The sequence below is a fragment of the Poecilia latipinna genome, unplaced genomic scaffold (genome assembly GCF_001443285.1).
Source record: "Poecilia latipinna isolate Pla-1442-1.1 unplaced genomic scaffold, P_latipinna-1.0 Scaffold496, whole genome shotgun sequence".
NCBI lineage: Eukaryota > Metazoa > Chordata > Actinopteri > Cyprinodontiformes > Poeciliidae > Poecilia > Poecilia latipinna.
Window position 1 is genome coordinate 42,224 of NW_015113112.1, and position 15,842 is coordinate 58,065.

At 39.8% G+C, this 15,842-nt stretch overlaps 1 protein-coding gene across 6 annotated transcripts in view; it reads left to right on the plus strand.

The window, feature by feature from the left end:
- rptor (regulatory associated protein of MTOR, complex 1) overlaps positions 1 to 15,842 on the plus strand; it is a 146,646-nt gene that overhangs the window by 36,940 nt on the left and 93,864 nt on the right. For all 6 annotated transcript variants that reach the window (XR_001425925.1, XM_015040097.1, XM_015040100.1 and 3 more), the window contains exons 5-6: positions 1,785 to 1,960; positions 15,295 to 15,354. Coding sequence is in view for 5 of the 6 variants with exons in the window: in XM_015040097.1 (XP_014895583.1) it covers positions 1,785 to 1,960; positions 15,295 to 15,354 (236 nt within the window). In the remaining variant the exon portion in view is untranslated. The remainder of the gene's footprint in view (positions 1 to 1,784; positions 1,961 to 15,294; positions 15,355 to 15,842) is intronic.

Here is a 15,842-nt window from a genome sequence, read left to right on the forward strand (position 1 = left end):
CCAGGAGTCCTTCAGTAAAATCAGCCTATAAATAGTCAGGAGCTCCAAATACAATTAAAGTTTTACATTATGGGCACGCCTCCTCCAAATCTCACATTTGCAAGTATTGACTTCCCCGACCCGGGATGTAGAAATAGCTCCGTAAGTTGGCTCCCAGAATAAACAGGACTATTGTTTTCCATTCACAGACCGCCTGTAGAGGGGCAGACAAAACTTCACCCGTTTCCCTAAACACTTTTTTTTTTCTCTCTCACAGGAATCTGTTGCCAAGTTTTTTGCCTGGTGGAAAACGGTGCTATATAATTTATGCAACAGGATATTCAGCTCGCCTTTTGTGCAGCAATGGGAAAAAAAAAAAAAAAAGGAATCAACTTTTATTGCTTAACAAATACTCCTAAGACAGCAAATGTTTTTGGCTTTAATGAGATGCTTTTCCTTTTGCCATCCTCTTGTTTTTCAGTCTAAATGCATCATCACTGTAACACAGCTTAGAAACATTAAAAGCAACTCTTCAGTCTGCAGGGACTGTGTTGAATAATCAATGCTGCAAGTCTTTGTTTGAATGGGTTTTGCTTATTGATACATTTCTGCTCCGATGATCATCCGGTCATGAGAACTGTTGTTCTCATGATTTTATCAGCAGCAAGTTGATGGCGAGTCTCACGAGAGCAAACAGCTTGCAAGAAAGACACCGGAGCAGACTAATGTAGGTGGTGACTAGGTGCTAAAGGCATCACCTGTTGCACATTTGTGCTCATCACTCCACATAAACTGTCTTGTTTGCTTCAGAGATTAGATTTTTCTTTTCCTCTAAGTTTCAGTAATTCAGCTCTCACTTTGCATCTTTTATATGTTTTTCCAGCTAATTGTGTCTGCAACACACAACTTATCATGAGTTTACAGATTGATGCACCCAGGCTTTCTGGGCAGTCTGATAACTTATGGAAAGGTCTGTATTTTCCAGGCTTCATGGATAAGTGTGGAAAGAAGAAAACATATTGCAGAAATGTTTTAATTTTCACACTTCAGAATTCCCTTTGATGTTGTTTAAAAGTTGTATCCAGGGGGTTACTTACATTTTTATCTCTATATTTTCTACTATTGTTGTGATAATGATAAAAGTGATGATAAGAACTACTTATTTCTTCTTCTAGCTAACTGTATGAGTATTGTTAATCACATATGTGTATTTATAACCTGGAGGGCAGGTCTGTCTGTCAGTCCTCTCACAGCAAAGCATGAAAGGACAGTGGCTGATTTTCAGATCTTTCTGGAAGTAGATACGGTGGATAACATTGTTTCTTCATGTAATCACAGGGCCGATTTATCGGTGTACCTTTGTGTGGACTATATCTGCACTCATTCATTTTTTGTTTTCGGCCTAAAATGTGTTTTGTCATTTTCAGTCAGTGATTTTACACTAATGCGGTACGTCTGCCTCACCCCCCGCCATTCCATCACAACCAGCATCAGAGAACCAAAGTGTAATATTGAAAGCAATGCTCACTCTGACAGATGAGAGCAAGATTCATTTTAAATAAATCGGTGTCGGTTTAGCAGCTTCTTTCCCTCTCTGTTGTTTATTTCCTGAGAGAGCTGGTCAGGTGGTGGAGGAGCTTCAATAAAACGCTGCTTTGGAGCTCAAAACCAGACTCCCCGTCGAGATCGATTACCTGATGTATTTGCAAATGTGGAACCTGCTCTGGATGGATATACACAAACGCCCACCTGCTAGTCAAAAATAAATCTCCAAACAGCTTTTGACCTGTTGTATGTCTGTTCAGGTTGCGGCCATCAATCCCAGCCACCCACTCGCACAGATGCCGCTTCCGCCCTCCATGAAGAACTGCATCCAACTGGCTGCGTGCGAGGCAAACGAGCTGCTGCCCATGAACCCGGACCTCCCTGCTGACCTGTTCACCTCCTGCCTCACCACACCCATCAAAATCGCACTTCGATGGTAATGACTCACACTTTTCTGTCTCTTCTGTCAGGCAGATCTTTCCCTCAGAATGATGAGTTTTGTTTAAAAGGGGTTTCTTTAACGATCCTCTGGTCACTCTTTATTTTAATTCTTCCGTATCATTTTTATTTACTTCATCTGTTAACGAGACGCGTTGTGTTCCCGAGAATTGTGCAAAACGGCAAACTTTTTTCTTTCCACTTTGACCGTGCCGGGGATGTTTTATTTATTCAGTTTTATTTTTATGTTTGCCAATCACTGCCTCGGCTCGCTGTCATGCATGCTGTGCACAGAGCAGCCATTCCTCCGAGCTGCTGCTGCTCAGTATTCAGCTGATGAGGAATATTCAGCTGTGATGAAAAATGTAGACCGACACCATCTGCAGTGATGCAGGGGTGATCATTCCCACAGAGAAAGCTTCAACAAAAAAAAACAAAAAAAAGAAAATGGAATAGGTGGAAGATATTCAGGCTTGGCTGATACAGTGGCCTGATGTAAATGCACTACGATGCATCATTCAAAAGACTGTAATGATGGAAGTTTGAGCTGAAGCTCCGGAGAGCACAGGTTGCATCACACACACATCAGCTGTGAATGTGTGGTTTACATCAGCTAATAGCAGCACGCAAACCCAGGCTTTGAATACAGTAGTAAATGATAAATTATTTATGTTTAAAATCATTCTTTTTTTTTTTTTTTCTTGATGTTGGCTCACAGTTGTCATACAAACCTAACAGCTTGCTGTACAAATGTTCCGTAAAAGCATCTATATCATGTTTTCACAGGCAATTATATGGCGTCATCTCATTTTGCTGCATTTATGAGCACATTTTAACAGCATTGTAATATCTGCCAGACGCAGCGAGTTACTTTCATGGATTTTGAAAGTCTTTCATCAGCTGATGCCAGCCTGGGTAAATTCATTGCAATAGTCTGGTGTTTTTTTTGCCCCTTTCTTTCTATCAATCCGAGTACAGGGTTCCTATGCAGCGTGGAAAAGCTTGGTGTTTTAGGCATTAGCAGGTCTCCCCCATAACATGCTGTCTGATGTGTTGCACACATCAGCTGAGGTTAACTTCATCTCCGTCAAAAACTGAAAAACACCCGATCAAAGCACATCCAGCCAAAACTGATAAAGAGAAGACGATGTGAAGAGGTGCACAGCCACGCTCAAACAAATAATTGTTCTGATTAATATTAACATTTGACTTTTCGTTGTCTCCTGACGGAGCGTCGTGTCTTATGTGACTTGAGCGATGAGAATAGGAGTAAGCTGAAGCGTTCCCCTCCCCCATGTGCCTGGGCTCAGTCATTACTCACTGGGTTTAAGAGATTTCCACTCTCATGAAAACTGTAAAAAGCAGGTGATCGGCTCATCATTAATGCACCTCACTGCCTGCCCAGATACAGTCTCTATCTGCTGCATTCAAAGCCCCTTTGGTGCCATAAATCAGTACTTCCCCGGACCTTTTTTTTTTTTTTTTTGCATTTTAATGACTGATTTCACTTTGTCGACACTGAAAGTCGCAGGGACTATTTAACAAATTTTCGCTTTAAATTTCAAACTTTTTGAAAAGCATGTAAGTGGGAATGACGTGTTGCCTTCAGGGGGTGTCATACAGCTAGACAAATATTTCTGCTCTGCCACAAATGTTCAGGAGTTTTGTTCATCTTCCTCTGCTCTAAATCCACCTCCTGCCATGACCTTCAGCATAATGAGGTCTCACTTCTGTGCCATTAATATTGATCAGTTGCCAGCGTTCACTTTCATGAAACTGGTCGCTGAGAGGCTGTTGGGTGTTACTGGCTGAATTAATCCTTAAAAAAGATTAATATTACGGTGCTCGTGGCAAATCTGGGCCTGAGCCCGTCTATCAAAGACCCTGTCGAGGTCAGGTTTGTGTTTCTTTTCAAGCCTCTGGTTTGGCATCAGGGAACACTTTCAGTTGACTTCAAACTGAAGTGTTAATAGTGATGTATATATTCAATGTATGTGAAACGTCCTCCTTAAGCTTAGTTTAGTCTATAAGTATAAAATAAGTTAATTTACTTTAAATTAGTCTTATAAGTCTTCGAAACTTCTAAATATGTATTTACTGATGATTGATGTACTCAGATTTATTCTAGATTTCTTTTTATATACAAGAAATGAGAGCTGCTACAATTATTTTAGTCATAATAATCTCTTGACATTAACAATTTTTTAAGACTGTTGTATTGAAAAAATATGGTTAATGAAAAGTGAGCGATGGGGATGTTAATGACCCACGAATTTACTTCAGATTTGCAAAACTAAAACAAAAGTGTCTGAACAGCCAATAAAGCCTGGTATGTTAATCAGCTGTGAGGCTCCCCTTCACCCGAAATGGCTCAGATTTACTATGTAAACAAGATGAAATCAAACACAAAGCTTACCAGTTTGAAACCCTAGGAACAGTTATTTAAAGCATTGGATGGTTTCTTCATGATTTCAGCCAGTGTATTTTTACTATCACTATTTTCTCAGGAACTGCTGTTTTTGTTGTTGTTGTTGTTGTTTTTTCCTCCATTTCTCCTCTACTGACTTATTCTGAGAATTTTATGATTTTTCTGTTGGTGCACTCATTTTCGTTTTCTGGCTGATCGCTGAACTTTAAAAAAATTGACCTATCGATTCCGATTTTGGCCGATACTGATATTATTGTCTGAAACGGTGCTAAATATAGCAAGAAAGTTGCTGAATTGCCCACCGTGTGAACATGACCTGATGGCTGGGTCTATCAGTCATCCTTCTCTCATAGCAGATCAGTAGAGCACAGTGGCCGATTTTTAGACCTTTGCAGAGGTAGATAAGATCTGCTTCACATTTAAGTATCAACCGGTCACAGATTTCCTAAAATTAAGGAAATCTGGGCCGATTGATCAGTTCACCCCTAGAATTTCCTTTTTCCTGAACTTTTTAACAAGACACTGAGCCAGTTTATGAGAGATTTTCAGTGTTTTTAAAGTCTGGATCTGTCTAAAGTATTTACTTCATCCTCACTGAAATATTTAGGTGATGATAAACTGGAGATTTGGATACGCTGTGAGATTTCCTAGGAATCAGCAGCAACAAGCATGAAAAGCAGACAGACATGACACAGAGTTAAGATAAAGTGTTTTAGTTTCTTATTGGCTTTTGAATGCAATCATTCTTTGTGTAGAATAATAATTTATTTAAATGTTTAGAGAAATGGTGTGCCTGTTTTTGTCTCGGTTTAATTTAATTTCATTGTAGATGTGTAGATGTTGTTCAAAACAAGACGAATGTAATTTAAACCAGACAAACTATTAAACAATACATACAATTAAACCATAATTGAAAATATTTGTAAGTAGTGTGGAAATGTTTCTAGTAGAGTCTTATGAAATGTATTTTTTTAAATACATAGTTAATTCTACTTAAAGCTATATGTTCAAATCATTGCTCTCGTTGGCTCTCACTTGCTAAAATGTGTTGTATAACACAGAAGTAAAATGTAATAAAGCTGCATTTTTAATGATTAAAAAAAATATTCAAACAATTTGTGGTTAAATTAATGGGGACTAGGAGGGAAATGCGTCATTAGGAGGCAGCCCTTGAAGGAACACAAAATACATCATTCTCCTTGCAGCCAGAATGTTTGTTCTCAGTGAAATTATGGATGCATTTTTTATCATAAGTAATTTTCATAAAGTCTCGTGCTGCATTTCACATGAATTATTTGTAGTAATCAGCCTTCCCATGCTAAAACTGTAATCATTTAGAAAATACACATTTCTGGGGGATTGTAAATACATTTATTCTGCAGTATAAACAATATTATTTTGTGTTCCTAATCGAGATAAATATCCACAGTTAAGATGTTAAAGCATTTTAAAAAAAAAAAAGATTTCTTTGACACAAGATTGAGATTTTCTTCCTCTCCTTCACTTGCACTTTCTGTGCCCAAAGTAATGCAGACACGATGCATTTCCAGCCTTTAATTGTTGCCCCCTGTATGCTTCACAACACTTTTTCCCCTTGCCATTAATTTTATAATATTGTCTAAAACGTGAGATGAGAGGATTGAGAAGTGCGGCGAAAACAAGCAAGGAAGGGATGGGCTGCGGAAGTTTAGCGAGGTTGGAGTGGGAGGATGGAGGAACGCACTGATGTGCTGGCTTACCTTCACTTTAAAACTTTAATGAGATGCATTGAGGGATAGATGATGGGGGGTTTGCACAGAGAGGAGAGGTTGGGGAGAGAGCCAGGCAGGGAGGGTGCATGTGTACCTTTCATTGCTCAGCTGAGCAGAAAATCATTACTGATGGAGCGGCATCTTCAAGGGATTTCCCCGCCGCTGCAGCGAGTGAGGAGGAACGTGGGGAAAGATGTGTGCGTCTGAAAATAGAGATGGGAGAGCAAGGGTGCACAGGGGAGAAGGGAGAAAGAAGTACTGATGGGGGGGAATAAAAAAATCGGGGTGCAGATCAGCCATTCAGAGGAGGTTCTCAGGGGGCTGTCATCTTGAGGGTCCTGCTGGTCCGTCAACCAGTTTGGTTCAAAGTGAAATATCACCACCTCTGTCACACTGATTGCTTGGAAATGTCAGGTTCCTGATTCCACTTGACTTTCAGTGATCCCCACCTTATGTTTTCATCAGTCACCATCAGCTTTCAGAAACCTCTGGATTTTTTTTAAACTAAACAATCAATCATTGTGGGGTAAACAAATGCTGTAAGATTTTACAACTCAACACTTTAATATGGGACTCCTTTCTTAAAAAGTCACAGTCATGGATTTACCGAACACACATGAGTGACTTTTAGTTAAATTCAAAAACCCAGGAAGGTGCCGTATTATTTCAAGTTGTGACTCACACTTTTAGAGAAACCATCTCTTCACTGTGCTGCACACCATCATATCGACACCTAACCATGGACTGTAAATAATAGATGGACCAAGACAATGTCTCATCAACTGTCCACTAATTTAGTCCATCTTTTTCACTGCTAGAAATTATTTATAAGACATAAATCTGACATAGAACCTCTGTCTGTCTGGCAATCACTTGTTACAATGAACAAATGCAAAATGATGTCATGTTTTATCTCATGATCCTAATACTGTGCATTATTTGGAAACCATGTAATTGCAATTTGATTGAATAATTTGGTTCCACTTTAGTTGTGTTCATTTAAAAGTTACCAGGGCAGGGAATCACTTCAATTTATGAGGCTTCAGTCAATCAATCGCACCTTTGACTTCTTCCAACCACTTATGCCTGTGTAGGTCATAAAGAGACTGGTGACTATCTCCAGCGTTTATTGGAAGGGGGTACACTCTGGAGGGAGAGACAGCCATGCATGTACAGGGAGAATATGTAAGCTTCATTCAGAAATATTGAATTTATTTAGTAACTCTTTTAGGTGTGGAGTGGATCCAGAAAATAACAAACGCACTAAGGCTTAAAGTCTTATATTAATTTATAGTGGAGCTGGAAATATATCCCCTGATCTTCAGAGCGCCCTAATCACCATTCAAGTGAGAATCCAGAATACCCACAAGTCATAATAAATGGCATTTCAATTTTCACGGCAGACTTCAAATGCACTACACTTCAGTTACCGATGAAAACGTCAAAAACACTTCACCTACACTAGCGAGGGGTCGGGTCTTGTGGATGTAAGTCGCTGACTCGTTATGACTTTGTCGGGTTAATTTGCCTGAAGATGAAACACTTGCAGATTATTTTGTCAGCAGGTTTGTTGCATTGCTGGGTGGATTAACGAGGACAAACCGTTGATGCTAATAAACCCATAGATTCTGTTGCAGCAAACCAAAAGACTAAAATGTAGAATAACAAGCCACTTAACATTACACTAATTTAATCGCCACTAAATTACTATAAGTCTTAACCACTGACCCACTTTGTCTTGAAACGCTGCATCTCACAGTTCAATGAGTTGCTCAAAGAAGCCTTTTTAAAATGCCATATCTGAAAACTTTTCCCAATCTGACCCTCCGCCACCTTTTAGATGAGTATGGCTTATTCAGGTTGTTGAGAGACAACAGACAGCTTTGCCTTTATTTGGTGCATTATGAAGCCAAAGTGCTTCCACACACAGCCGCTCAGATTCTTTGTTCTCACAATTATCAGACTCCACACAAAAGCCACTTGTCCTCCATCTTGCATTAATGAACAAGAACAGCAATTGCCTCCCTCACAGGCATTTGGCCACCATCATTACCATTACAGTGTTTTATTCTCCTATTGCTCTCAGCCTCTATTTTCAAATTGGATTACAATAAACAGGCGTCTCTGCCTTCAGCACTAATGACGATTTCTTTTACTCTAAGCTCCTTATTGTGTCAGTTAATGTGAATGTGTGTTGGTGTCAGCACCTGTTAGGCATCAGCAGGGTGATTAGACAAAGAAGAAAAAAGCACAACTAGAGATTCTGAGATGGTTATGAAGAGCTAACTTCATAATGATCTGCTGTCAGAAAAAGAATTAACCAGTTAGAAAAGATTCCAGCTGCCAAATGAACCCCTTGCTTTCTTCGTTGTAGCTCTAATACGAATAGTTCTCCAAATGCTAGTCCCGCCTCTGGGATGCTGCTTTTCCTGGCATGTATGTATGTGTGTGTGTGTGTGGAAAAAACATGCATCATATTGTTGGGGGTGTCTGACACGAGTTTTTCCTTTGCTAGCTGCTGTACATTTTGGATAGATAACGGAGGTTTTAAGGAAGATCTCATTAGCAAACATTGTTTGAAGCCAGAAAACCAGGGACCCAGACGCGATTTAACAGGAAGTGAGGCAGCAGCTTGGGTATATCCAAACATTACAATACAACCTCATTATGTTCATTGAGAACAATTGCTGCTCTTCCTTCTAATTCCAGGGTCTGTGGGAGAAACGGGGGAAATTAAGCTTTCACAAGAGTACGCACGCGCACACACACACACACACACACACACACACACACACACACACACACACACACACACACACACACACACACACACACACACACCTCTGTAATTTTATGCAGGAGCCCTTGCTTTAATAACAGAAATGTAAATTACTTGTAAAAATGTTGACACATTCATCTTCTCCCTCTTGTGTCTTGATGTGGGATGAACCACAGAGAAAACGGTTATGTAACGCTGCATAGGCTTTAGCTGACGAGTTTCTTGAGACTTGTATGGATTTGAAGAGAGCAGCAGGTTTACCTCAGAAAACCTCATCATGCATAGTAATGAGGGGGAAAAAAAAAAAACAAAAACACTCTCATCTTGGGGTTTCTATGCTCAAGTTTGCACTCATACGATATCTTTTGGAAGAAGCCCATTTTTCATGTCCTGACTGTGTTTCTGGAAAGTGGTGAATATGTGGATTTGCACATTATTTCCATACCTGATGGCACAAGCACACTTGCACAAATACCTGTGCCATAACATACAAGCCAAACTTTTACATTTTACATGAGGAAGATCTTTGCAGAAAAGTAACAAAAGAAAAAAAATCAGCACTATATTTCCATCAACATGTTTCGGCATTGGCATGGTGCATTCAGTTTATTGTACAATGTTATTTTTTGTCACACATGATGATTTGCATGTACATTTTATTTTGTCCTGACCTGAGCATCTTCTCGCATGGAAACTGCCCCCTACTTATCTAAAGGCAAACTCTAAATGGTTCAGTTTAAGGTTTTCCTGCAGCAATGGTTTCTTCCTGCTTCTTTTTCTCAAAATACCAGATTTGTAGAGTCTCCATTTGAGCCATGGATCTGTGCAGCTCTTCCTGAGTTACTTTTACATCTTGGCTGATTCTCAGATTAACGCTGTCCTTTGTAGTTGTTCTATTTTATTTCTATTTTGACATGAGAAATTGCTCAATGAGATCTTCAAGGCTTAGAATATCATCATATAACTTAACCTTGTCCTGTCTGCTGTGTTTCTTGGTCTTCATGATTCTGTTTGTTCACTAAAGTTGTCTAACAAACATTCAAAGTCTCACCCGAACAACTGTGGTCAGTGCTGCTTAAGCTACACATAGGTGGACTGGGCTGTTGCGGTAACTCAGGAGACAAAGTCCAGGAACACCTGCCAGCCCTTCCAGTCCATATAGCACTGATGGGAGACGACGGCTGATTGAAGGGGTAATGAGACGTAGAAGGCAGCCGACTCAGCAGGGACCAGAGGAGACAATGTCCCTCCCACTCCTCCTCTCCTGTCTCTCACCCTGGGAGCAGTATTGTAGTTACCTCACATTGGGTCCACTTAATTTCCCTCTTCAAAGTTTAATATGTACATGCTCACTTTCTCGCCTCTGCACTTATCGCCCACACATTTGCTCAGCCTTTATTCACCAGTCCAAATTAAGTTCCGCCATCTTTGCTCTCTGTCTACAATAATCCTTCAATTTCCTCATTATTTGTGCCCAGCAGCCTTTCTGCTCTTCAGCCGGCTCATTTTTTTGTGTGCGTTCTTCTCAATGCAGGTATATTAACGTACCGGTCATATGAAGACTGGTGTCAGTAAAACTTGACGCCTATTTTTTGGATGTTTTATTGGCTTTGATCGGTCCTAAATTTCCAGTTTTTGTTTGTTGTAGCATGTACTCTGGTACCATTTAATGCTGTAAAAGCTGCATTAGGTGAGTTTTATCAAAATTGTTTTTATATTTTTGTAAAACTGTTTTTATTGTGACATAAGACTATAACCTGTGAAAAACTCAAACTCGTCTACCTTCTCCCAAGGCCGCACTGTTATCTGCACAAATACACCAGAAACAACCAATCAGATTCAGGAGGAGGGTCTTAGTGCTGTCAATCACAGTCATGTATGCACTCCTCACATCCTCTCCCTTGCTCTCTGCCACATTTAAGCTCTTTCCAGCAGCGGAGCCTGCCGTGAATGTGCAGGCTAGTAAGCATGAACAATAATAATGGCAGATGAACAGTTTTTCTGTAAGATTAAGTTGTTTCTTCACAACTTAATCACATCTGCAGCATGTGTGCGAGCTTGACTACGACCTTCCTCCTGGCTCTGATTGGTTGTTTCTGAACAAGTGGTGCATTTCTGCAGATAGCAGTAGAATCGCACGTCAGAGGAGCTCCATTTATTTATTTATTTATTCTTTTCACTTTTTTTTTTTAAAAATAAAAGTTACCTACTTCAGCTTTAAGGACCCTAAACTGTGGCAAGGAAATTATTTCCACATCATAACACTCCACCAGCCTGACTCGTTGATACAAGATAGGATGGCTTCCATGTTGCTTTCCCTGACCCCAGCATCTGAATGTTTTCTGGTGTCACTTTCCATGGGATCTATAAACATGTCCAACTCCGATTCCTTGTGGTCTCTTTTGTATTGCCAGGTGGAGTAAATAAATCCTTCTCAAAATGGTGTATGTATCCCTTTTACAACTCGGTTGGTACTGATCAGATATCAGCAGGTCAGGATTAAGTGTTCACAGTCGCTGCTCTCCCCTGTTTGAAACGGGATCAGTAAACTAAGCTGGTGATCTATCCAGAATGATGGGATGCACAAAATCATTTGAATAGTTAAACTTTCTTTTGGAGCAATGAACCTCTACGAAGACTGAGAAAACAGCGGAGGATGGATCAAACAATGGTTGGTGTAGCAACAAAAACAAAGTGGTTGCATTGTAGAACCACTTTAGAACTGGCTTTAGCACTGAAGCTAGTTTGGTTATATTGTGTTTTCTGCACGAGCAAGTGAATGATTAGCCACGGTCGTAGCTTAAAAGAGCTTCACTGTTAGCCGTGGTTTTTGTTTTTGTTGAGTTTTTTTTTTTACTACCTTCATGCAAAGTGACTGTGCCGAGGACTTTTAATAAATGCTAATTTAATTAGATGCTTGAGTGGATGTGGCTTCAAGGCGAGTTGCATTTATTCAAAAACCCACAACTTTTCAATACAATGTAGTAGAAGGTATGAGATATTTGAAAGGCTCCCTCACTTGTTGCACCTTTTTATACATGTCAACAGTTTAGTTGAGCTACTTTAGAAAATATTTGTGAAATTTCCCTTCAGTTTTATGGACTATATGATGTCTTTTGTAGCTGTTGTTAAGCAACATTTTCACTCACTGTGTTCCTCTGTTTGTGCTTCTTTTTAATTCCTGAATCTCATAACTAAATGCTATAACCACATTGTGCCGAATTGTTTTTTTTTTTCTTCTAATTTTGATATCGCAGAGCAAAGACAGCAGAGCTGAAGCTCAAACAGCCAAGTTGAATGACTTTGCTCTGATCATAGCGCGTGCCTAGAATGTCAGAGGCTGTTTTTGATCGTAGGTGAGGACAAACATGGCTTTTCATAAAGCCGGGATAAAGTCAGCTTCTGGATCAAAATTATGGTATGCTATGAATGGATGAAATGCCACCGATTGCGTCTTACCTCCCATCCTGGGTTCCTCTTTTTTTCTTTTCTTTTTCTCTCCTGTCGTCTTTGGTGGAAAGGTTCTGACGTCTCGCTGCACAGAAATTTGATTCCAACTCCCTGACGAAACCTTTTTGTGGTTTGTAACGTCAGCCTGTCTATTTTTGTCCTGTCTTAATTCTCAATCATCTGTTGTTTATGTGTGGAGACTTATTGATTTCGTTTTGCACCAAAACATACAAAAGCATAAATAAAGCCCTTAATCTTGAGCTATAATATCCCTGTGGCAAAAAGATTATAGACGTACGTTTGTGGGAATTGATATTGCTTGTCTGTGGTATTTTTTTTATTAGACCAGATTGTGCATGTTGTGACTTTTAATGAAGATGCATTTAACCAGAGAGACCGTAGAACAATTTGTTGCGATCACATCTTTCCTACTCTTGGCTTCAGGAGTGTCAGAGTCACTCAAGACCCCGGCTGATCTTTGAAGAGTCAGAAAGTCGTGCTGCTGTCATGTGGGAACTCATTATTCTTCAGGAACAGAAGGAATTCAAGTGCAGCAGCCTTCGTCACAGCCAGTCAGGGTAGATCAGATCCTGGATACGTTGTTTTTGGGCATTCGTGAGTCAGTTTGGCATTCAGATATGCGTCCGAGGATGATGGCAGCTCCGGATTCTGCTCAGCAAACTAGAATCACTCATTCTCATGAAAGAATTATTTATCATTAGGGATCTGAGAGCTGTCTATAAAAGTAAGATGCAGCTTTGACTTTAAGTACTCAGTGTTTCTCCTACTATTATAATAGAAGCAATACCCACCCTCGGATATCTCTTGCCCCCCGTCAGTTCCTTTGAAGATTTTTTTTATTTTCAGATCAAAAAAACTTACTGTAGAAGTGATCTACCCTTTGTCTTAAGGGTAGATACATCAGTACAATCACACAGCTGGATTGTATTGATGTATTTTGCATTTCCGTTTCCACATGACTGCATGTTTTCTTTTTGTAATTTATTTTCTTTTTGTCTTATTTACATGTTTGGTTTTTTTAAATTTTCTTCTGCTCTCTATTGAGATGCCACAGAAGGTTCTGTTTTGAGTTTCATCCAACTGTATTAGCAATCATTTGGCATTTGCTCTGTTCTTCTAATAGAAGACTTTTTTTTGTGTGTGTGATGATCATCCCTGCTGTGAAACACACTTGTACAGCTGTTTGTCAGACATGGAGTAAACCGTAAGCAACCAAAATGTGATGATTTCAGCTTCTGGATCAAAAATCCTTTTATAGGCTTTTGAATGCTAATTCAATATTTTTAAGGAAAAGGAAAAAGACATTGTTTTTGTATATTTTTTTTACCTTTACATTTTTTAATAGTGTCTGTCATTTGTTAAGTTGATGTTTAAAGAGGCTGTATTTTGTATTTTCCAGGCACATCATGCCATTTTATAGGGTAAAATCATTATATTATATGTCTTCATATGCCATTAAAATAATGTACACATCAAAAACAATTTAAAAGAAATGTGACTTGACATCAGTAGCCGTGTTTCCACTACAAATGCACGCAAAGATCTGTTGCTATTCTGCTAATGTTGATAAAAATAAAAGAAATTTTCAATTGCGGTGCTTCCATTAAATAAGAAATGCAATTAAAATTATACAGAAATATGTTAGTTTATTCAATAAATCATTAAAAGAATATGCCACACCATGATCCTCCTCCCACTTCCTGTTATCTTCTTCATCGTTTCTGGCAGTAGTAACATCTGGTCTTTGATCATGACTCGTATAATATGAAAAAAGTGTTTCCATTGTAGTTTTGTGAAATACAAAAATTTTCATACAGCTGAAAAACCACCTCATTCTAGTGTAAAAACTTTGTCGAAAAACATTCTTTTCAAAATTTCTGCGTTCCCATTAAGCAAATTTATTTTAGCAGTTCAAATTTGCACAATTATATGACCAATGGAAACACAGCGAGTCATATCTGACACCTTGAAATTAATCTTAGTCTCTGTAAGAATCTCTCACCTTTTCTGAGACTCCCTGGTTAGCCCCTCGTCACATCAATGCTCCTCCATGCCATCCAATGATACTGTTTAAAGGAGCATTGTAGTTTGTATGATAAGCTCAGCAAACGCTCAGTTTCACCAGGTGTTTGCTAATCCTGCATGGGGGAATGAGGGCTATGAGAGGCAGAAGCCCGATCAGCTTTGCGGAAAAGGCGCCCCCTTGTGGGAGCAAGCGTTTATGGACCCCCGGAACGGCTGCCACATCATATTGAAGGACATCTCAAACATGCTTGAATAAGTCAAAGCAACACTTTAGGTTTGTGTTTCGTGAGGGAATTACCTTATAACATGATGTAAAGCTCTAAGTAAATTTTGCATAATTCTTAAAAAATATTCAGTCATGTTAGCGTTATAAAAGTTATAACAATTTATGAGAATCTCTTTCCATTGCTTTCCTTTATGTAATCTTTCCCACAGTTGCTCTCTGCTCACTCTGTGTACAAAAGCACACACACCTGCTCTTCTCCAGGTGTGTGATGACTCCTAGCGATCTGTGCGACTGTCAGGACTCTGAACAGCGGCCGGCTGTGACTTACATCTGGCCCGACCTGTCAGACCTAACCAGGCATAGTAAACAATATCCCCCATGGCAGACGTCTCAGAAATACAAGTCCGTGTTTCCCACCGACTGTCCCCTCCTTCTCGACTATAACTCAGCCAAAATACACTCGTACCTCTCAGTCCTCGATGCTTGCAATTTTTGCAGCCCTCGTTTTTCATTTGAGTGTTATTTATTGATTGACTCTCATGTGAGCCGTAAAATTTGCACCATTGATGCCAAACGTTTCATTGCGTCATATAGCATTTCTTGTTTTCTCTTTAACCTCGATTAGTAACATCTCCCTTCTGTTTTCTTCCAGGTTCTGTATGCAGAAGAGTGCCAAGTTGGTGCCAGGGGTGACGTTAGACCTCATTGAGAAGTAAGTAGGAGCGCACAACAATTTTCCCTCTTATTGTCAGCAGGGCACGGTCTGGAGACATCATTATCCAGTTTCCCTTTCCTGCCTGTCTCTCCTCTCCTCGCCTTGCCTCCCTCTCTCTGTTGTTTTCCATCCTGAAGGTATAATCCTATGCCTTTGTTTCCCTCTCGCTGTCAAAGTGGCAGCACTTTGGCAGATTTAAAGCTTTAAATTTGCTGAATTAACCTCCGGGCGTGGAGCGACTGAATGTGGATCATCTCTTGCTCTCAGGCACACCATCCTCAGATTGATGCCAGCTTTGAGTACATCCAAAGTTTTGCCGTTTTCACTTAACTGTCTGCGTAGATCCCCACCTAAGCTTTCTGGAGAGGATGAAATGCAGGGTTTCCCCCAGTGTATCATAAGCCTGGCGGCCCGTCATGCTTTACTAGCCCCGCCGCCAGGCTAAGCGTTGTTGTTTATGTTTCTGGGGGAGGGGGGATATATAT